The 23,114-nt window shown below is 28.4% G+C and overlaps 1 protein-coding gene across 1 annotated transcript; it reads left to right on the forward strand.

Annotated features, from left to right (window-relative positions):
- Nucleotides 1-10,773: 10,773 nt before the first annotated feature.
- Nucleotides 10,774-12,339, forward strand: LOC137822690 (uncharacterized). The gene is made up of 3 exons (XM_068627635.1): nt 10,774-11,249; nt 11,350-11,474; nt 11,964-12,339. The coding sequence occupies exons 1-3, from the start codon at nt 10,952-10,954 to the stop codon at nt 12,087-12,089; spliced, it is 549 nt and encodes a 182-aa protein (XP_068483736.1). The 5' UTR covers nt 10,774-10,951; the 3' UTR covers nt 12,090-12,339.
- The last annotated feature ends 10,775 nt before the right edge of the window (nt 12,340-23,114 follow it).

A 23,114-nucleotide genomic window follows, 5' to 3' on the forward strand; every position in this document is an offset into this window, starting at 1 on the left:
CTCAGAATCACTTCTACCACCTCCATGCAATGCATTTTGTACTCTATTTTCTATTCAACTATATTGTGCTGTATTAATCTAGGTAGATAAAGAAGTGGTTGAAGAGTTAATGTGTGTTTCAAGATACATAAAAGCATGAATTTTTTGTTGTTGATAACATTGTCTTAACCACACGTTGTTGGACTATAAAAGGTAGTTGGCAAAATATGTTAGAAACTGAAATAATAGTTTTTGGCTATTATTATGCTTATTAGTTAACATCATATATAGCTTCACTCTTATCACATTGGTGTCACATCACAGGCTCTAAGCCACTCAGTGCTAAGGGTGAGTTAGGAAGACAATCTTATCAATAGGTATACACGTGTCAAGGCTTCAGAGTTTCACTTCCGTTCAAAACTATACTACTGGCACCTCTGTAATTTTTTCATGAACAGGTGGCATTTTGATATCTATAATTTTGTCTTGAGAACTCACATTGTTGTATTGTATTTAATATGATAGTTTATATTATTTGAAAATAGCCCTTACCACCACTCCATAGATTTCTGTAAGATATTGATTGGAAAATTCATAAAAGTTTTATTGCATTGTGATAGTACATGATAATAGGAAACAATCACCTTAATATCTAAATCATTTGACTGATAGTTCCAGTTTTTTAATGACAATGTTATTGATTTCATACTGAGTGGTTTTGTTAATGATTATGTTGGTCCTGGAATCTGGCTGGTCACCTTTAGTTAAGTTTTTCTATCTAATGGTTTTATATATCTATGAAGTTTAAATTCCAACAAATTGATAAATTTCAACAAATTGTTAAGTTGATAAATTGTTTAGTTTATTGAGTGATTTTGAATTTCAACAAAAAAGTTCACCCCAAATCCATCCAAATTATCACCTACATTTTCCCTTATCTAGCATATCAAATTAAAATTGAGAATATTTTTATCGTACGGTGATACTCAAGATTATAAGAGTTTTAGTTTTATAAAATAATTCTATTGAAACATGCTAATATAATAACAATACAGAGAAATATATTATAGTTATAAAAATATTATTTTTACTTGGAATTAATTTTTCAAATAAATACAGAGAACAATCTTATTACAGTGAGATCTAATAAAACTCTTACAGAAAATAATCATAAGATTTTAAGAATGATATGGTATAAACAAAAAGATAAATTAAGATTTGTTACAAAGATGAATTCGGTTTGTCCATGGTTGTCATGTATAAGTTGTAATATGAAATACATTCTGAATTCTATAATTTGAAGTTTTTCTGGATCACAAAGATATTTTTAGTATTTTAAGAAATATGAGAGTATAACAAGAAAGTATTGAAGTGCAGGAATAAACAACCTTGACTTGACTGAACTATGCTTTAAATTGAATAACTCCTTTTCACCACTGCATATTGTCGTGTTTCTTCACCTTGTTTTCTAGTGCTCAGATTTGTTTTTTACATTTTTGGCTATGAAACACAGTGTGAACATTAACGTGATCCATAGCAGGAAACCATTCCCTGCAACTTCCCTTTTTTTGGACTATTATTTTCAACACCAACTCCTTAAATTCATATACTACATGTTTTAGGCCATGCCTCAACATTACTTTTGAAGTTATCTTAATCGGTTGGGTACAGCAGCTATGAAGAATCTATTAATGGCAATTGCTTCCTGCACTCAATCATTTTGAATATGCACTTGATCAATTTTTGAAATTACAAAATTGCTCTTCATTCTGGAATTAAAAAATACAGTATAAAAAATTAAATTCGAAATAGATTTTTTATTCTGAAAATGAAATTTTGAAATAAAATTGAAAAACCGAAATCTTATTTTGAAAAAATAAGTACAGAATACAAAAAAAAAATACATTCTAAGAAAAGGAATTTTGAAATCTAGAAAGTATTTTAAAAATCCAAATCAAAAAATATATTCTGAAATAGCAAATCCAGAATACGTTTTGATATCATTTCTGTTTAGAAACTACAAAGAAAATTTTAATCATTTTGCGTCAGTGCAGGTTCAAATTTGTTGGGTTCAGTTGCCTTAGACAGTTTTTTTCTGCACCCCTACATTTTTCTTCCTGCACCCACACAATTTTTTAAATTCCGAAACTGACCTTCACCTGTTATTTGAATTCGGAATCTGGGAGTGTGCTATTGGTTCATCAATCCGAAAGTGAATCATGTTGCTTTTTGGATGAGGGGGTGTTCCAGAAGCAAAGTTTGCATAAATTGATGATTTATGGATTGCTGAATCCAGAAGTCTAATTTCTATTACGGATTGATGGATCTGGAATGATTTTTTTCAATTATGGATTTCTGAATCCGGAATGCATATTTTGAATTATGGATTGGCGGATCCGGAATGGTTTTTTCAATTATGAATGTTTTACATTTTTTTATTTTGGATTAACATTGTCATTCATGTACTACCGGAAGCACCAATATGGGAGATTACTGCACGCGCCAACCCGAAATTTTACCGGAAGCGCCAATCCAAAAATTTACCGGATTTCATAATCCAAAATGGAAAAAAATAAATGTACCGTTTTATATAGAGACAATTTTTTCTTTGCACAACCTTGCGGGGGTGCAGGAAGACAAATATAGGGATGCAGAAAGAAACTGCCTAATTGTTATCCAGATCAGCATGTAACATGGCCCATGCTTCAGCCCAAATTGGGATCTCACTTTTATTTTTCTTCTAAATAACTTTTCTGCCTTTACTAAGTTAGGGCACAGTTTATTAACTTTACAAAATAACTTTCCACTTGGAGTGTTTTATGAGTAATTGACACCCTTATCAATTTATACACATACTGTATACACACATATATTATTATTTCTCATTCTAAAATTTTGTTTATACTTATTATTATTATTATTATTATTATTATTATTATTATTTTCATATGATATTTTATAATTGAAAGGTGTTGTTTGAAAAAAAAAGTGGTTGTCAACAAATCATTTTCAATGTTTTTTTATATTTTTGTAGTTGTTAGGAAATTAAATTCCTTGTAACTTTTGGGTTGTTAGAGAAATTTTAGTAGGAAGTTAAGTACTATATGAAATTTTAAGGGTTGATCTTGAAATTTCAAGGATTAGGGTGAAACAACATATAAAACTTTCTTAAACACTAGTATTCTAAATTGTAAGCATATTATTTAAAAAAAAATAGATCTTTGATATTTGACATTTTACAGCATCTAAAAGCAATGGTGTTATGAAAGATTATAAAGTGATAGAATTTAGTTTTGTAGCAGTAAAAAATGTGGAAGAATGAGAAATGGTGGAAGGTAGGTAACCCAAAAGAAAGTGTGAATTGAAAAGAGAATGTTGGACCACAATAGCATGCTGTTTTTTTGCAATAGAAATACAGTTAAAAGCCCAACAATGTGACCGACCACTTATTATTATGTGTCGGTGACGACAGTGATGCCATCACACAACACAAAAACATAACTTTGAATGAATGATAAAAGGTAGAATCACCACTCACCACGCCACCACCATGCATGCATATGCATCTTTCTTTCATTCCCCACGCACGCCTCTCATTTCACTCCACAACTTCTTTGCTCTTTTATATTCCATCAAATTATTACATTCAACACAAAATCTAACTAATTTTATTCTATTTATTATTTATTTTTTAAAATACTATAATATCTCATTAATTATTCAGCTTATCTAGGTATTGAATTAATGAATCATTATTTCAACCTTCTAGAATATTATTTAAATTCTGACTTAATCCATTTATATTAGTTAGTAAGATGATTCACATCTTTAAAAATTATATGAATTTTTTAAATTAGAGAACTGAATATTTTAAATATGAAATAGTTTATTCAATAGGGACATATTTTGCCTCATAAATCTTACCATAGGTTTATACGATATTAGAATACTTGTTAATCTTCTAAAATCAGTTTGTAAGGTAACATTTATAATTATTTTTATACTTTATTTTAATTATATTTCTAAATGACGTGACATCTTCAATCCTATAAATAAATTAATAATTAAATTACATTAATTAATTTATATATTCGCTTATATAATATTAAATAGTTCATATTATTTTGGTGGTTGAAAGAATGTTCATAACTCAAGGAGTTGGTTTAAGATTTACTTTGACCAGTTTAATATCAAGTCGATGTTTATGATGTCTTAGTTACATTTTTGTTTGGATAACATGATCAAACTAATTAAAGGTTTAGTTCCTAGTTCAACTTATCAAACTAGCTGGTTTGATTTTAGTTTTATAATTATTGGAACGAGATTTACATCCTTTTCTCCATCAAACTTCATTCTTCATTATGAAATGAGATGACATATTTGTAAAGACGCTTATGTTCAACACTTCTATTCTACACATATTTAGATGTCCAAAATTCACTTTGAAAAATATAAAAGTGTTTGTCTCTTAGAAAATGTGATATATCTTCAAGGTTTCTTAATTGTTTAATTTTCAACATTCTAATTTTCAAGTTGCATATTATTATTTGTTATCCCATTGTCTTTTATCAAAACAAGCTAACATATTATTCCAAAGTCAAACTATCATAAAAACGATACCCATAAATGCTATAAACATCATCTTCATAAAAAATAAAAGCACAAAAGAGGAATTTTTTTTTTTTTTTTTGCAAAGAACTTAGTCCAAAATTCTAAAAAGTTGTTCTACATTGACAAAAAGCACCTTGAAGCAAAACAATTTAATTTATATAAAACAAATTTTGAACATCTCATAATAGATACAACTATCAATATTGTACATAAAGTGGGCCTCTTGAGGAAAGAAAAATAAATAAGTTTTGTGTAAAAAAGTAATACAAATAATCTAAAATCTAACAAACTCTTAATATTTTGAGTGTCCAAAGCTAAGAACATAAGTATTCAAGCTTGTCATCATCCTTTGCAAAACAAACTTAACTTGATAGTATACATTATTATTCTTTTACTCTGTGATTTGTAATATTTATCAATAAGCTTTCTATGTCTAAAGCTAGGAGGGACGTAGGGTTAAATAATACCTGGTTATTTCATTCTTAAATTGAGATTGAAAGAGTTTTGGCAAAAAGCAACATAGAGAATGCTTGTAAGTGAGGAGTGACATAGAGAATACTTGTTTGTAATCATCTATTTAATTAGTGTAATCCTTTAAAGTTGAAGGAGAATTTGGCATAACTCTAGTTGAGTAAACCGTATAAATAAGTTACTCATCTCATGCTTCCAACTTACAATTCCACAAAGCTTTGGACGTATTCAAGCTTACAAACTTATATTTATGTGAACAAGGGTCTTAACATATTATTAATTACACATTTAAACGATATTTCTTTTACACTACTAGAAAATCATTAAATAGAAACTAATGTTAGAGAAAAAAAATAATTAGTTAGTATATTGACTAAATTAGATATTATTTTAGAGACTAAAAAAATTATTGGTATCAAAAGTAGTTTCTATTATTGAAAAATAATTTCTAAATTGGTATCTAACTAACTATCAATGTTTTAGCTACCAACTTTAGAATATGAATAATTGGTAGCTTATTAAATACTAATTTAGAAACTATTTAACAATAATAGAAACTAATTTAGATACCAATAATTTTTTTAGTCTCTAAAATAGTATATAATTTAGTCAATTTAGCAACTAGTTATTTTTTGTGTCTAAAATTAGTTTCTATTTAATGATTTTCTTGTAATGTTAATTGTAGAATCATGTGCTAAAATATGCATCCACATAACCTTTCCATCTATCCTTACTATTAACAATAACCTAAAAATATTTCAATTTTTTAGGGAGAGAAAATATTATGGGAGATGTATTTAATATATTTGAAATTTAAGGGGTTGCAACACAACTACTCTTAACTAAAACTGGTTTTTTTAAACACAATCACTCATAGTTAAAGACAATTGTTTACAAAGAAGGTGATCTAAAATATTAGAATTTATTCATAAAAAAAGTGCTTATCTTAGGACATATACAAGATTAGGTTTGTTCTTCTAGATAACTAAAGAATACAAATAATATTTTTTTTATAAATCTTTTTATGTTAGGTATCGCTATACAACTTGACATCTCAGGTAGACTAACATTTAAGTAACAACAATAATTTGTTATCACATGAAAAAAATATTATTAAAAAAAGAAGAAGAAAGAAAATACAAAAAAGGGAGAATTAGACCACAACCAAATACAAATAATAGTTTACTAATGAACTAAGTTTTGCTCAATTGAAATTTCAAACTCTAGACACAAATTTATTTTTTAATTTATTATTTATTATAAGTTATATGAAAACTTAGAATTGATAAAGAAATATAATGTTAAAAGTGGAAAATTTGGAATTGAGGAAAATTGAAGAGGGAATTGATGTGATATTTTTAATTTTTATTTATTTATTATGAATTATATGAAATATCTAATTCTTAATTATGAATTTTTAATTTTTATGTATTATGCTTTATTAAATATATAAGATAGTTTGACAAAAGAATTTTTTATTTTATTTTAAAAATAATTTTTTATTTTATTTTTAGGTGGATGAAATCGAAATTAAATATTAAGTGAATCTTTGCGAGCTCATTTACAAGGTGGGGATGAACTTAGATTGATTTTGACAACTATATATAGTGATTATATATTTTGACAACTATATTTTATTAAACCTAATGTTTCTTATATATAGTGATTCTTACACTTTTTTGACTGAAATTTTTATACAAGTCTAATACTAGTAATACTTTCTATCTACTAGGATTGTTTAGAATTTTCGCAGGACATATTTTGGTAAAAAAACACATTTTTATACCTAGAACTTAATTATTTAAATAATTAAATATTTTAACTGAATCAAAATTAACTTTAAAATTGAAAATAATTTCAATTATGAATTAATTAGTTTATTTATGATAAATTAACATAATTAGTTCTTAAATTAATTTAAATAGTTTTAAAATATAATTTTTCTCTCATGTTGAATTTCATTAAACCTTATATTTAACTCATTAATTCGAAAAACCATAACAATACGAAGTCTTACATACATAGATAATTCATTTATAAGGAAATTTATTTATTTTATTGTAATTTAATCGTATAATTTTAAATTACTATGTTACCCCTTTCTAACATGATTATCAAATTGTTTTAGGTAGATCAATCTAAATTAAGCCCCTTTTATGACAACAATTTTCCTACATTAATAAGGACTAATTACTTTGTATTACTTAAATGTAAGTTCAATAACCTACTAATAAGGTGTATTAATTCCTTCCAAGCATTTTCTTAGTAAATAAGCAATTACATATTCAAATAAAATTAAAGAAAATATGATAAGCTTCTCATACCTTTAAAGCATGCACAAAGAAGAGGGTCTTGAGAGGTTTAAACTTTGAGTTCCTATAAGACCTTTCTTGGACCAAATCATCTTAAAAACTCTTGAACCCAATGGAAAGAAAATGAAAAAAAAATATATGAGAAAAAGGTAGAGACTGGGAGCACCAAGCAGGAGAAAGAATTTACCAAACTAAGCATTTTAATTTTTGAATATCTATGACCTTGTTGTGAGGGAAACCTTGAAGTTCCAAGCTTCTATGGTAAGAAAGAAAATGTGGAGAGAAGATGAAAGTGCTTAAAGTTTTCAAAGGAGATGATATTTAGAGATAAAGTAGGTGACGGGTGGGAAAATGAGTAGGCATTTTATGGTTTCAGATTAGTGTTTTAGGTCTTAGTCCTTTAACTAATTGTGTTTATTGTTTTTTATTATTCAAATAACATGTTATTAAAATGGAAAATCTTAGGTATTAGTCATTATATATAGGTGGGAATAAGTTTTTGGATTTTTTTTTTCTATTCTAGAAGAGTTTTTCCTTATTAACACATTTGAGATAAGACAAAATATTTTTTTACAGTGAACAATAATTCAAGTTCGATATTGAAATAAAAGTTTGTATGTCACGTCGCCCATAATTTATGGGTGTAGATTTGTATTTTATTTTTTAGCAAAATTTTGAAGGTAAACATTTTTATATCTGACCCACATTATCCCCAATCTATACATTAACTAATGGAGTCCTAACCCATATATCCAATAGAAAAAATACAAAAAAAATACAAGATATAATTATTTAGATCTTTGTATTTCAAGCCTTCTCTACAAATAAATAAATAAATAAAAATTAAGAAATAGTAAAAACTCATGTAAAAGAAATATAAAACCGATATTTTACTGTCAAATTTTGTAAGAGGGAATTGTCTCTGTTTTTAGAAATGGAACAAAATAAATGAAAAACGGTAAAAAATGACTTTTTCTTTTACTCTTTTTATTGTAGAAATCAAACATTTAATAAGTGAGAAATGAGAACAAACAAGGACTTTATATTTTACTATAAAAAAAGAAAATAAATTGAATAAATAAAATAATTAAATAATAACTAATTTTAAAATTTAAAATTAAAAAAAGTTATATTTATTAAGTGAAATATTATTTTATAATTTAAAAAATTATGTTATTAATTTTTATTATTAATAAAAAATTATAATAAAATTTATAAACTAATTTATAAATTGGTATTTAACATTATGGTAATTTAATTTTTATTATAATATACAAGAAATTTAAAAAAAAATTGGGGAACTATGTATCCCGCTCGTATAATCCTCCGACTGCATATATAACAAAATAATAAACAACTTCAGTTTGAAATGTAATTAGATCAAACATTACTGAATAAAGAAATCTAATTATTTATTGCTTGTATTATGATTTAAAAAATAATTTGAATTTTGTTGAATCTAGACTTGATTTGTGACTACGTGAAATGTATAAATTGTATGTGTTAATTTTGTTAAGTATATTTATTGCAGTGCGGGTGTAAGTTGAGTCGTATAACTCACGGATTTTGCAGAACATATGAAGTTTATTCAAATTAAAACTCGTTTAAAATGTGAACTATGGACAAGTGATTTTTTTAGTGTTTAAAATACCTAAATAACATACGTACTCTGCATACCCAACTCCAACAATAATGTTTACTTATATCGATATCTTTAAACTTCTATTTCTCCACTCACAAAAAAAAAAAAACTTTTGCTGTTTGATTTTTAACACAACTAAAAATCAGTTGAATTCACTGCTGAAAATTACACAAAAAAATATTTAATTGAATTTCAGTATTCTATTTATTATTTGACTTGTGATATTGGTCAATGAAGGTAAACATAAACTAATGAAAATTATAGTATCACAAACAACATATATGTTAGACTTTAAGGAATGTTATAAATACTCATGATATATATAAAAAAGGTTCTTCCTAGTTTAGGGTTATTCCCATGGCAAAAGGAATATAAGAAAAATCTTTAGCAATCTAAAAATCTAGCAACACGAGTGAATCATTTATTGGGCATTTATTGTAACAATATTTAACTTAAAATTGTAGTGCTCAAGACCAATTTTTTTCCTTCGAACACCTATCAAACATGAAGTCTCTAAATATTGCACTCATGAAATTCATTTGTTCTCTTTCTATTTTATTCTAAACACTTACAGTTAGGTACATACAATATGTTTGAAAACTCAACAAATTCTGGATTTTTGTGCTCATTTTTTAAAATGGGTTCCATGCATGTTATTGATTTGTCTTTTAATCACTAATATATGATAAAGTCATTTTTTGTTGTAAGGAGTCTTAACATTTAAAATGAAATTAATTCAAAAGAGTAATATTTCAAACAGCTAGAATTTGAATAGAAAGTGAAATAAAAATAAAAATAATTTCATTTAAAAGATAAATAATCATTATTCCTTAGTTACATTATCATAATTTTTTGATATGCCATACAGCAAGATATAATTATATTTTTTGACTGTAGTGTTATGTTATGGATTCCGATTGAAGCATGATGATGAAAGAACATGAAGAATAGTCTCTAAAGTCTGAACAGGAGTGATGAAGTTCTCATGCAATCCAAGATTTGACGATAATGATTGGCATAGGTGGTCGTGGTTGTCAAACATGGGATGCAACTGAGGGTTGATCATAGCTATTTGACCACTGATGCACCATTCTTGTTCCTAAGTAAACGAGACCAAAAGCAGTGAGTAATTGATAATGTCCATGTTTTATGCACCCTTGTGGATCCGTGGAAAGACTGAACCATGTATTAAAAATATAAACTGTCACTGAAAAAACCGACTCAAATCAAAACCAGCCTCATGTGTAATCCTTCCCCGTCTTTCAATCTACGTGCACCAACAGCAACAACAACCTGTGTTGGATGTGCCGATTAAGGAAATTATTATGTATTACGAAAGTACTAAACTAGATCTAGCAAAAATTATAACATGCTTACGACATAATCATGTACTAAATGAGATAATTAAGTCTTCTTGGAAAAAAGAAAAGGTATAACCGACAAGAGGCAGGGCTAGGGTAATTGGGTTTAGGTGGTCACATGCATGGCAATTACTTTGTGAATAGGAACATGTTATTTACCCAAACATGGTAGACCCAAGGGAATGTAACGTTTCATCACATAAGCTGCCACGGTCCCATTGTGTTTGCTCACGACCTCATGCATCCAATCATTGCTTGCCACGTGTATCCCATTCCATAGTTTACCACTTTTCTTCTCTCTCTTTCCTCCAAATTCTCCCTCCCTGTTTTCACTTACATTCCATTTGTTTTACTTGTAGGTTTTATACTTGAAAAAGTTATATGAACAGAAAAAGGTATAGTTTTTAATATGAAAGGCTTTTATTAGTAATGTATTGAATGAAGTATTTAAGCAGTCATAGTCATAGTCCATAGCATGAAAAAGTGTGCGAGTGAGTGGGTGCTATAAAGAGTAGTGAGTGTTGATCGTTCCCATCCACCTTCTCTCATTTTGTGTGCAAGGAAGAAACGAAGAGATGGGAAATTGCCAAGCCATCGATGCTGCAACACTGGTGATTCAGCACCCAAATGGGAAAGTGGACAAGTTTTATGCACCTGTGAGTGCCACACATGTAATGAAAACCAACCCTGGTCACTACGTTGCTCTTCTCATCTCCACCACATTGTGTCCAACCAAACACATTCAAAATTGCCCCAATAAGAAGAGTGACCACAAACCCAACAACAACCCAGTTCGCCTAACTCGAATCAAGCTTCTCAAGCCCACCGACAACCTTCTTCTTGGCCAAGTTTATAGGCTCATCACAACTCAAGGTTAGTTGCAACTAGTTCAACAAGTTCAAAAAGTTTTTACTTTTTCTTTGTGTATTCCAAGTTTGAGCCTTTAATTGAAAGTGGTTCTTGTTGGGTTCAGAAGTCATGAAGGGTCTCAGGGAAAAGCAAAAGGCAAAGATGAGGCAAAACGTGTCAGAGTCAGTTCACAAGCCAGATTTGGAGAAGGAGAAACTGACAAGGAGGTCTGATATCAAGGACAATAAGGTAAAACCCCAACCAAAATGCTTTTTCCTTTTTTTCCATTTAAATTTTGCTATTTTCTCTTCCAATTATAGTTCATCATCATTCAGCCAGAGATTTGATAATTGAGTGGTGCTTGATGTGTAGTCTCTCTCGTTATGCCAATCCATTTTTCATCACGAAACATCGTTTTTTTTCTAAACAGTAAATTTCATTATTGGAGTGTTTTCTAGGTGTTTGTAAATGTATTCAAAATTATTTTTCACTTGCCAATTTCCCCTTTGCACATGTATATCACAAAATTTACATGAACAAACAAGTGTTGGTTCATAATGCAAACAATTAGTCAATATAGTTTGTTCAGTAGGAAAAGTTAGAAAATTTACTTGAGTTCAAACCTCATCATCATAGTTATTGTATGCCAAATTACTGGATTTTTATAGAGGTTCATGGTATGCTTATTCGTAATTGGTGATGTCATTCATATAATTAACAGTTGTGTTGTTTTTTCAGGTAAAGAGCAAAGCTGAAAGAGGTGGAGCAAGGATAACAGCACCAACTAATAATGGTGCTGGTGCCACAGCTAAGACAAGATTTTGGCAACCCTCTTTACAAAGTATCTCAGAGTCTGCCAGCTGATCTGTGTTTTTTATGTTACCCACATGTGGTGTGAGGGACAGAGAAGCAACTGAGAAAAAAAAAACTCCATGATTGCTTAGTCATGTGGAAATTAATCATAGTTCAGGGGAGCCCAGAACCAGCCCAGATGATAAATTCTCCCCAGTTGAGGCATAAATGTGTATAGTAAAGTTGGACATATTTTATCTTAGTGTAATTAGCTTTTACTCTCCATTGAAATCAACCTTCCATGGGCATCACCACTTTTCTATGATTGTTTCTACTCTCTTGGTTTTCTAATGGACCTAACTCAATTTTTTTCCGTTTTCAAAATTGATTGGAGAGTTGTGTATCTTTTAAGAAAATGTTATTTTTTATAACAATACAGTAAAAAAACATCTTTTTACAACTGTTAAAATTACTTCATTTCTTTATATAAGATTCATTTTTAGTAAAAAAAATATTTATCTTTTTAGAGTTTTAATTTGGTATAGAGTTATCAAAATATCTGAATTCATCTTTTTAACTTTTAACTAATAGATATAACAAAACAAAACTTAATAATTTACGCAAGAATAGTTAAATAAGTAAATTTTACCAATAATACATGGTTTACCAATGTTCTAAAATTTTAGAAAACAAGTAAAGTCTAAACAATGATTTTTTTGTTAAAGATTGAACTCTGTTTGAACAATTTGATCTTGAATTCAATACATATAAATAAATATCATAGAGTTAATTAAATTCAGTTTAAAATTTATTTCCTAAGTTTACAATAAGAACTTATCTAATATGTATACCAAATTCAGATGAGAGATGCGTATTGATCATAAGCGACAATAAAATAAGCGACAATAATAATCCTCTATTATAATAGATAGGTCAACTCAAAATTACTGAAAAACTATATTTAAGAATATTTACTATGATTATTTTTTTCTTATAACTTTTAATGTTGGCATTGATATCGAATTAAATTATTAAAATTAATTAATGTGATTGCTGATATAAATTTATAATATTATTTGCATAACATTGTTCATTACAATTATTGGCATAAATTTGGCCATAGCGAAAAACATCGAATGGAGTCGTTTGCGATTAAAATATATCAGCATAAAGGTATAATTTAATCCAAGGACGGCATTTTATTATCTTTTTCTACAAATTATTTAAATATTATGTTTATAATATATAACGAGTCCATTCTTACTCACGAAGATGTAGTGAAATTATGAAAAATTATGTATGTTGCGAAGATCTTGTGCAGTTGTGAAGAATATATGTGGCGACGATTATTGGCTAATCTTAATCATTAATTTTACGATTCATTGAATAATCTTACATTTTTTTTTAAATTCACCGAGAAGAATAATATCGCCAAGAATATTTGAATATTTTAGTTTAAACACCAATATATTTGTTTTCTATATAACAGGTACGCAAGCTTGTTCAAAAAATTATCTTTTATTCGCAGTTTAATCTTTAAATTCTCTTTAAAATTTTATTATAGAACTCTTAACAAACTATACATTCATGTTTACAGACTAAATCAGGCCCATACAAAATTATAATGGTAAATAACTACAACAAAATCATGAAATAAAAATTAATTTTTAGAGATCAAAATAATTAATTATAATAGTAACTAAATTAAATTAAAGATCATTTTATAAACTAAAAAAAATTAGTTTCTATTATTGTTAAATAGTTTTTAAATTGGTATCTAATTAGCAACCCAAGTTTTAACTACCAATTATTTAGTTTCTAAATTTGGTAGAAAAACCTTGGTTGCTAATTAGATACAAATTTAGAAACTATTTAACAATAATATAAATTAATTTAGAAACCAATTTTTTTTTAATTTCTAAAATGTTCTCTAATTTAGTTACTATGACAACTAATTATTTTGGTATCTAAAAATTAGTTTTTATTTCATGATTTTCTTGTAGTGAGTATTTACTTTGTGTATTAGAAAAATATATATAAATATTAGGAAAATAAAAAAATTTGAGTGAAAACACTTGTTACGTAATAAATAAAAATTGTAAATCTAGATCATACAACTTAAATATGAATGATGAAAATTAAAAAAAATAAAAGCACACAAGTTGCGAACATGCCTCAAATAACGTCTATGTTAACATAAGTGTTAAAGTGGTTTCTAATCATTAATTAACTTTTAATTTTGATTTTTTATATGATAAAACATATAAGGAAAATATAGCCATGTTTGATAAAATAAAGAAAGATGCGAAAATACTATATTCTTTTAAGGATGATGAATTAGAAAAGTAAATATATATATATATATATATAAATATAAATATAAATATAAATATGTGATGGAATATTTTTCACTTTTTGTTGCATTGGGTTAAAAATAGTAATTAAAATGATATTAAAGAATATGGATCCTGACGTAACAAGTCAACCTTTTTAAGACACTTGCAATCAAAGTGGCTTGTGTACTACCGAACATATTATGGTGGGTGGATAATTATGTCTTCTATAATCAAATATTTAATTTTAAAATTTGCGTGTATAAAAAAATCTCTATTGGAATGGGTCAATTTTCTAAATACATTTTAATATTTCAAATAATTAGTGTCAAAGATTCAACTTACATTAATTAATATATTTAAAGAACGTAGTTAAACATTGACTGAACCAAACTTTATTCGATAAAAACTACATCATTTCTTCCTCTTTATTGTGCTTTTTTGTTTTTTTATTTCTTAGTTGTTGATAGATTTTGTTCCAAATCGTATAAACAAAGTTATTTTTGTTTTAGAAAGTAAACATTCAGGAAAGGTACACCAGAGCAAGTACTTTCCTAATCCACATGATGAAAGAGAGATTATTACGTATTACTTCATATCATTACTGTCAATAAAAACTAAAATTAACCCTTTAAAACTAGAAGGTAAATAAAAAAATATGATAATTATCTGTAAAAGTTTATTTTTTTAGTCAACAAATACAAGATTAAACTTCCACGTTATCTTTATAGATTTATTTTTAAAATATTTTCTTTAATGGTTGTATTAGTACAACTTTTCATATTTTCTTTTGGATTTTTTTTCATATCTTTTTTCAAATGTATATATGTATTGGCATCTCAAGTTAATATATATATATATATATATATATATAATTTTATAAACTAATTTTATGAAGTTAACCTTATTTATTACAGAATCCAAGTTCTTTAGATATATTTTAGTCAAATTTATTGGAACTATGATGATATTATATAGTTTTTTTATTAAATTATTCACAAATATTCAATGGGATGTTTCCAAGTTAATTTTATGAGTCAAGTTATTGAATTTTTAATTTAATAACTTTAAAAGTCTCATAAAATATTTGAAGAAGAAATTTCTTTAAATATTTTTTCTTTAACTTTTGATTAAATTAAAAAAATAATTAATTTTAATGACTATGTTAAGCAATTGAAAATGGTTGTGGCATGACTTATAAAATATTTAATATAAAATGGTTGTTACTATATGCTATTTTTTTTAAGAAAAATTATAAACTTATTTATTAAGTTTAATTATTATATATTATCTTCATTTTTAAGTTGACTAGTGTATTAGTTGATATGATCTTTTATTAAAAGAAAATATAATTTATTTAAAAGAGCCTGTTATAAGATTTATTAATCATTAAGAAAAAGATTCGATCAAATTATTTAAAATCTTAGACATAAATAATGGAATATATGCGTGTTATACTTGAAATAAGAAAAATTCAAACTTTAAGAATTAGATAATATCATAATAGAACAATTAATATGAACTTATAAAATATCTCTTACTATGAATAAACAAACTCTAAATGGGGTTGAATGGAGTCTAAACACTAATAGCAAACCATAAGAACAAACAAATACAAAGTCCGACAAATAATAGCTAAAGATAGAGAGATAAAAATGGACACCAAATTTATATTGGTTCACCACTCAATAAGAGTTACGTCTAGTTCTTTTGAGCAACCCACTCAAGAACCTTTCACTACTATAGTATTCTTATACCTCTTCAGGTTATACAAGTATTCTCACCATTTTCAAGTTCACCTAGTATTCTCAACCTCTACAGGTTCACCCAATATTCTCAACCTTTACAAGTTCACCAAGTATTTTAACCTCTCCAGGTACACTATTATAGTCTCTCTTTCAGATCAAGACCTCTCAATACAATGTGAAAATACTCTTGTTCATATAGAACAATGCAGGATAATAAGGTATAAGTCACAATAGTGAATGATTTACAATGATTAAGAACACTACCAAAATTCTCATAGGTTGCTCTTTTCTAGCAGATAAGAAATTCTATGCACAATTATAAACACAACTGAAAACTTTTCTATAGGATTCTTCAATCTTTATTTAGTCGTTAGACGTTTGATAAGGAAACTATTGCTCTGATTAATCTTTTGCATTAAGGCTTTTTAAAAACTTTCTTTATCTTCCTCTATTAAACGTTGACACTTTAATATTCATAACTTCGAGTATTATCTCAAGCTGTCATGTTGTTGTTCTTCTTCCTCAATGCGCTAGATGCTAAATATGAAAACCTTTGTTATAATGCACTTTGCGCGTCCTTGAATCATATGAAACATTTCAAAATGTTTCTTTAACTGTATGTATTTGATGTGGACGTTGAGGCTTGAATCAATTTAGCCCTTGGATATTTTCTTTCCAGTTCTATTCATCATCTTCTACATGCTAAACATTGAATATGAAAATATTGACTTTTGATAGAATTTGTGTATCTTTAATATGTAATTGTTTTTCAAATACTTTCTCCATATATATGAACTCTATTTGTTGGGGCTTGATTGTTTATGGACTTGGATCTTTCCAATTATAAATTGTTCATTTTCTCTTTCGTATTAGACACTTAAATAGGAAAGTTCAGATGTGCATCTTTAATTCAGTTTTTTTCTCCTAAAGGATCTTCAAAGTATTTCGTTTGTTCCTTTGTTTGAATCCTCTTGATATTGCTTCACTCTTGATTAGTGCAAATCTCACTTATTAGCTTCATCATTTTCCTATCAGACACTGAAAATGTAAACTTTGGCTTTTAGCTCTAACTCATGTCTTTAAGTTCTTTATTCAAAAATCGTAACAAGAAAAAGTGGAAATGTAAATGTTGCTATAAGAAATATGTTCTATAGTTCGATTGGAAGGCTCATATGAAAACTTGTGGTAGTAGAGAGTACTGATGCGATTATGGCACCTTGTTCTCTAGGAGGGATAGTTTTATCATGATCAAAGCATTTTGTGATGCATTAGCGCAAAAGAGTGTTAAGTCTTAGGCCCAAAATATTAGCATTAGCTAATGTGATTTTTTTGCCTCTTGAGCCTATACTTACTCCCTTTGCATATGTGGTCTCTCCAATCTTGTCCATTCAGATCTTGAAAATTTCAGAAAACCCAAGAAAGTTGTCATTGATGTCTCCAAATGTAACTAGGACATGCACACAAGATTTGTATACCTCACTACGACTTCAAGCCAGAACATACATGTGAGATTTTAACACCCCATTACAGCTCTGATCGGGATTTTAATCCTCATTATGACCAACACATGTATGCAAGGTTGGTACACCTCATTACGACTTCAAGTCGGGACATGCACCCGAGGTTTGTACACGCCATTATGGATCTGATCGAGATTTTAATCCTCATTACGGTTGGGACATGCACATGAGGTTGATACACCTGATTACAACTTCAAGTCGAGACATACCTGCAAGGTTTGGACATCCTATAATAGCTCTGATCGGGATTTTAATCCTCATTACGACTTGGACATGCACACGGGATTTGTATACCTGATTATGGCTTTGATCGAGATTTTATTCCTTATTACCACTAAGACATGCATGCAAGTTTTGTTTTCCTCATTACGGCTTCAAGTCCAGACATGCACACGTGGTTTATATACCTCATTTTTGAGAATTCCATCATGAAGTTTTCAACTAGCACATATCACACACTAATAAAAAGGTATCACTTAGTTACATTATTTCTAAAATTAACCATTTAAAAAAAAATTGTGATAAGTTATGTCTTGGTCAAATATAATTTTCTTCTAGCTAGATAAAAAACCAAATACCTACTCTATTTAATCAAGTTTCCCTCCAAAATAATATTATGGACCTCGACCTCAATACATTTTTAACTCAAATGTTTCAATTAACTATATTAATATGTTTTAATGTCACTTTCTTAAAATGGGTTTTATCTCATCGTTTTTTGTTTAAAATAAAGTAGGTAGTTATGAGTCAATCTATTTTTTAACTTAACGAATTTTTAAGACTCAACTCGTCTAAAATGTAACTATAATTAGGTTTTTCGTCTTAAAAGGCTTGAATCCGGGAAACTCTGTATCGATAGTTAGCATGATCTTCTATTAAAAGGGATTGTAATTATCTAAAAAAAATGATTATAGGGTATGCTAATTATGAACATAGAAATTCGATAAAACTACCTAGAATCTTAAATAAAAAAAAATAAAGAGATATCTATTTGTTATACTTAAAATCAGTTGAGGAAAGTTTCAAACTTTAAAGATAAAATATTATTAGTTAAGATTTAGAATGATAGAACAATTAATTAGAACTTATAAAATACACTCTCATTATAAATAAAAGGACAATTCAAGATGCTTTAGCTAAAAGCCCTAAAAATTATACCAATGTATTTTTTACTATAACAACTACAAATAAGAAAAGTTCTTCATTTTCAATAGTTTTAGACAATAATTAAATCAGTTCTACCCATTGATGTTACTTTAATGATTATATTTTATTAAAATAATTATTAATATCTAGAAATGACGAAGAGGTTGAATACTAACCATAACTAAGAACATTTGTTCCGTTAAAAACACAAAATATATAATAAAAAATGACAAAATTGAGAATCGGTCTAGATATTAAACTCTATACATAAATTTAAATGTTTTAAGAAAACTGATGGTATTATATAATGAGAAAAATTATAATTTAAATATTTTTTCAAATTACTATTTACGAATATTAAAATTAAAACTCTTGAAATGATTGAACTTAAGTTTAAAGTTGAGATATTTATTTGATAGAAGAAACAAGAGTTGTGGATAACATACACTCCACTCGTGCAGTTCGTAGCATAAAAGTTCGTTTCACTGCACGAGGAGACCCCAAAATGCATAGAATTCCCTCCAATTGCCCCCACCAACCATTCGCTTTTTCACTTTCTTTTCTTTTCTCTCTCCCTCACTGCTTTCTTCTTGTTTAAAAATTCAGCAACATCACGCAATTCGTCCTTTCTTCCATCTCTTTTGTTTCTCTATATCACTTCTTTTTTCCTTAAATATGATGAACAATCATGCAATAAATACATAATTCATCCAACAAATGTTTTTTTTTTCTCTTTTCCAATGATCAACATGAAGACTCAATGCAACTACCGTCTCAGCTTAGCATTTCATATGTATAGAGATTTCTTTTTCTTTAAGAAATAAACAAACAATTTGTTTTTAACATGATTAATATAAGGTTTAACTTTTGTTTTAGCAAGAAATATATTAGAATATAAGAGTATTAGAGAGAAAATATTATTGATATGTGGTGAAGTTACACAAGGAATTATATACAGAGCAAGGAAGACGAGAGAGAAAGCACACAAACTAACTAGAACCCTAACATAATACTGCCTATACATTGTTTAATAACATGCAAGCAGTGAGATTAGGGGAGGGAGGAAACACATAAAGGCCATCTTTAATGACTCCTCGAAGTAAAATCTGATGAGTTACCTCATGTTTAATGTTGCAGAAGTTAGGAAAAAATTCAAAGTAAACATTATTGTCTTTGGCAAATTGAGAAACACTAGTGAGATTTTTTTGTAATAGCTGGAACATGTAGTAGATTATGAAGTGTGAAAATAGTGTGTGAGTGAGGAACAGTGTAGGAAGCAGACCTAGTATGTAAAATATGCGTACCTTGACCATTACCTAGCTTGAGGTCGTCATTACTGTTATATGGTTGTTTGTGAGTGAAGATCTTGGAGTCTTTTGTAACATGATGTGTTGCACCAGTTTCAGAGTACCATAGAGGGTCTTCGATGGTGGAAGAAACACTAAGAATGGAGGGTGTCAAGTCATTATCAAAGATCAGAGCATGTTGTGATACATTAACATTGAAGAAGGTGGTGGGAGGAGGATCGTAACGATGCCAAATGCGTTTGGAAAAACTGTTTGACAGAATGCCAAGAAGAAGGTTGATAGGAGGAAGGATGAGAAAGAGGACGAGAACTAGGAAGGGTGTATGAACGTCCTCCTCGAGGAGTGTAAGTGGAGAATTTCCTACGATCTTGAGTCTTGACACATCATGGAGCAAAAACATTGTTAACCTGAAGGAGAGGATCTTGAGCCAGTTTGTGTTTGTCAAATCGTTCCTTTTGTAAGAAGAAGAGCTTCAAGATCATCCATAGTATATAGGTCACTGCGGGAGAGAATGGAGGTGATGAAACCATCAAAATCTAGAAATAACCCATCGAGAATAGCATCAACGTGATCAACAATGGAAATTGGAGAACCAACAAAAGTCAACTATTTTCTTAATGTCATTAATGTAAGTGGAAATTGAGCGATCATTCTTTGGGGTCTTTAGGAGAAGGCGAAACTTCTTTACCATTGTGCGAGTGTGAGAGGCAAAGTAGGTGAGGAACAAATTCTAGATTTGAGTAGACGAATCAAGACCCACCATATTGGTCAAGAGAGAAGAAGACATGGAAGCAAGGAGCCATGCCACAAGAAGTTGATCTTGTTTGTGATAAGAGAAATATGTATGATTTTCCAGATTTTAGTTGTTTTGGTTTTGCAGAAATTCATAAGGAACAACATTTCCATCCAAGAAATGCATTAACTTAAGACCTCGCAGGGTAGCCAGTACCTGTTGTTTCCATACAAGGAAATTGTCATCATTGAGTTTGAGGGAGATAAGGGTATTAAAATGGTGAACGTTGGTGGAGGTGGCCATGGACAACACAGTGGCAGAAAGGTCAAAGGTAGAAGAAGAAGAAGAGGAAGATGAAGAAGATGAAGGGGAGGTCATGAGTTGACAGAGAAAAAAAAATTGTGGCTCAAGATACCATATTAGAATATAAGAGAATGAGAGACAAAATATTATTGATCTGTGGTGAAGCTACACAAGGGATTATATACATAGCAAGGAAGATGAGAAAGAAAGCACATGAACTAACTAAATAGAAGCCTAACAAAATACTGCCTATACATTATCTAATAAAATAAGCTTAGCCTTAAAAAAAAATGAGATCCATAATCTTAGTCTTTCTCTTTTTTAGAACATCTCTCTATTTATATTATTATGGTAATTAACTTAAGTGACTAAGAATTTTTGTCTTTAAGTTATATTTATTTGGTGAAATTCTTCCAAATATAATGATTTTTTTTACGGTTAAATCTTATTGGATGTAAGTGGTATTCACGGTTAAATACAAGGTAGTTGGGACATTACAAATGTATATGTTAAGGTAAAAGCCCAACACCTTAGAATTTTGATTAAGTGTTGAAAACAACTAATTAAAAAACATTGTCATACTTTGTTTGTAAGACAAATAGTTTATTTAAATAACAAATAATGTAAGACGCAATTATTTCATCTAACAGACGATACAACATCGTGTAGTCTTTTCTTTACATCTGATAAGCATTGATGCTCAGAACACACACATATTAAGCTAACATCGTATTACTTGAACATGCACACACTTACTCTATGTTAAAGGAAATGTCCATTGCCTTGTTTTGACAAATGAGATCTATTCAAGTTTAATAACAAGTAAACACCAAGATATATTGGAGCACAAGATAAAGTTGTTTTCTTCAACAACTTCCTGTCATAAAGAACATTTCAACTCTGGCTCAACTATATGTCCTATATTGTGTGCAATTTTACCATGATTTGGTACAAAAGGCTATGCTACATAAGGAGATGAGTAATGTCAGCGATCGAGAATGTTGCATACAAAAGAAGAGTATTTAAAGCTACAGAGTGAATTTAATGTAATATCCATATTTAAGATCCCCATATGCAAAAAGGACTTACATGAAAAGCTCATCGTAACATGAATGCATTTTGGTATTCATCCTCTTTCCATTAGCCATTTGGTGTTGGAGTGTTTGCCGCAACTCCTTATTCTTTTTAAAGATTTGTTCTTGCTCTTGTTTAGTCGTCTCAACTTTCTATTGAGCCTCATTTGTCTTTTGTTTTACTACCTACATGACATGTTACAAAGTCACAGTGTCATCTTCTTAATCTTGTTGGAAATTCATTATTGATCCTCTCATTGATATGTTATGGGTCTTTGGAAATATGAATTTTGTGGAGTAGGAACGATTCTACCTACCATGGTGAACACCAAAATATTCTATAAAAAATACTTAAGTGAAAAAGTTACTTTTAAGGCAAAGCTTTAAAAATGAGATTCTTTGAAATTATGACTCCAATGGTATATTTATAAGTTCTAAAGCAATTTTTTTTTTTGAATTCTCTCCAAGTATAATGAGCCAGATAATCCATTACGTGATCATAGATCTTAACCTCTAAGTTAGATTTGTGGAGTGAAATCTCACTAAATATATCAATTGTATTCATATATTTCTAGCGTGAATGGTCCCTAGGATGACATGAAGGTCAAGGCTTTCTAACCACCCAATATTTGATCTTATACGTCTCTCAATTCAATAGTAAATAATTAGTCACTTTTTTATTTATACTAATTAATAACAAATTATTAATAACACGATTTATAAAACATTACATATGATTATCCCTCAAATTTCTTAATAATATTAATAAATTACTAATATAACTCATACATGGTCTATAAAAATTTAAGATTTTTAACTGGTCAAAATTTAAATTATGGTAATATAAAAATAAATTCAAAAAATTTGAAGAAGATAGTACACCCTTAATCTAATGAAAATCAAATTTTTATTTATTTGGATGCAAGATATAACT

Source organism: Phaseolus vulgaris, chromosome 9 (assembly GCF_000499845.2).
Source record: "Phaseolus vulgaris cultivar G19833 chromosome 9, P. vulgaris v2.0, whole genome shotgun sequence".
In the NCBI taxonomy this organism is placed as follows: Eukaryota; Viridiplantae; Streptophyta; class Magnoliopsida; order Fabales; family Fabaceae; genus Phaseolus; species Phaseolus vulgaris.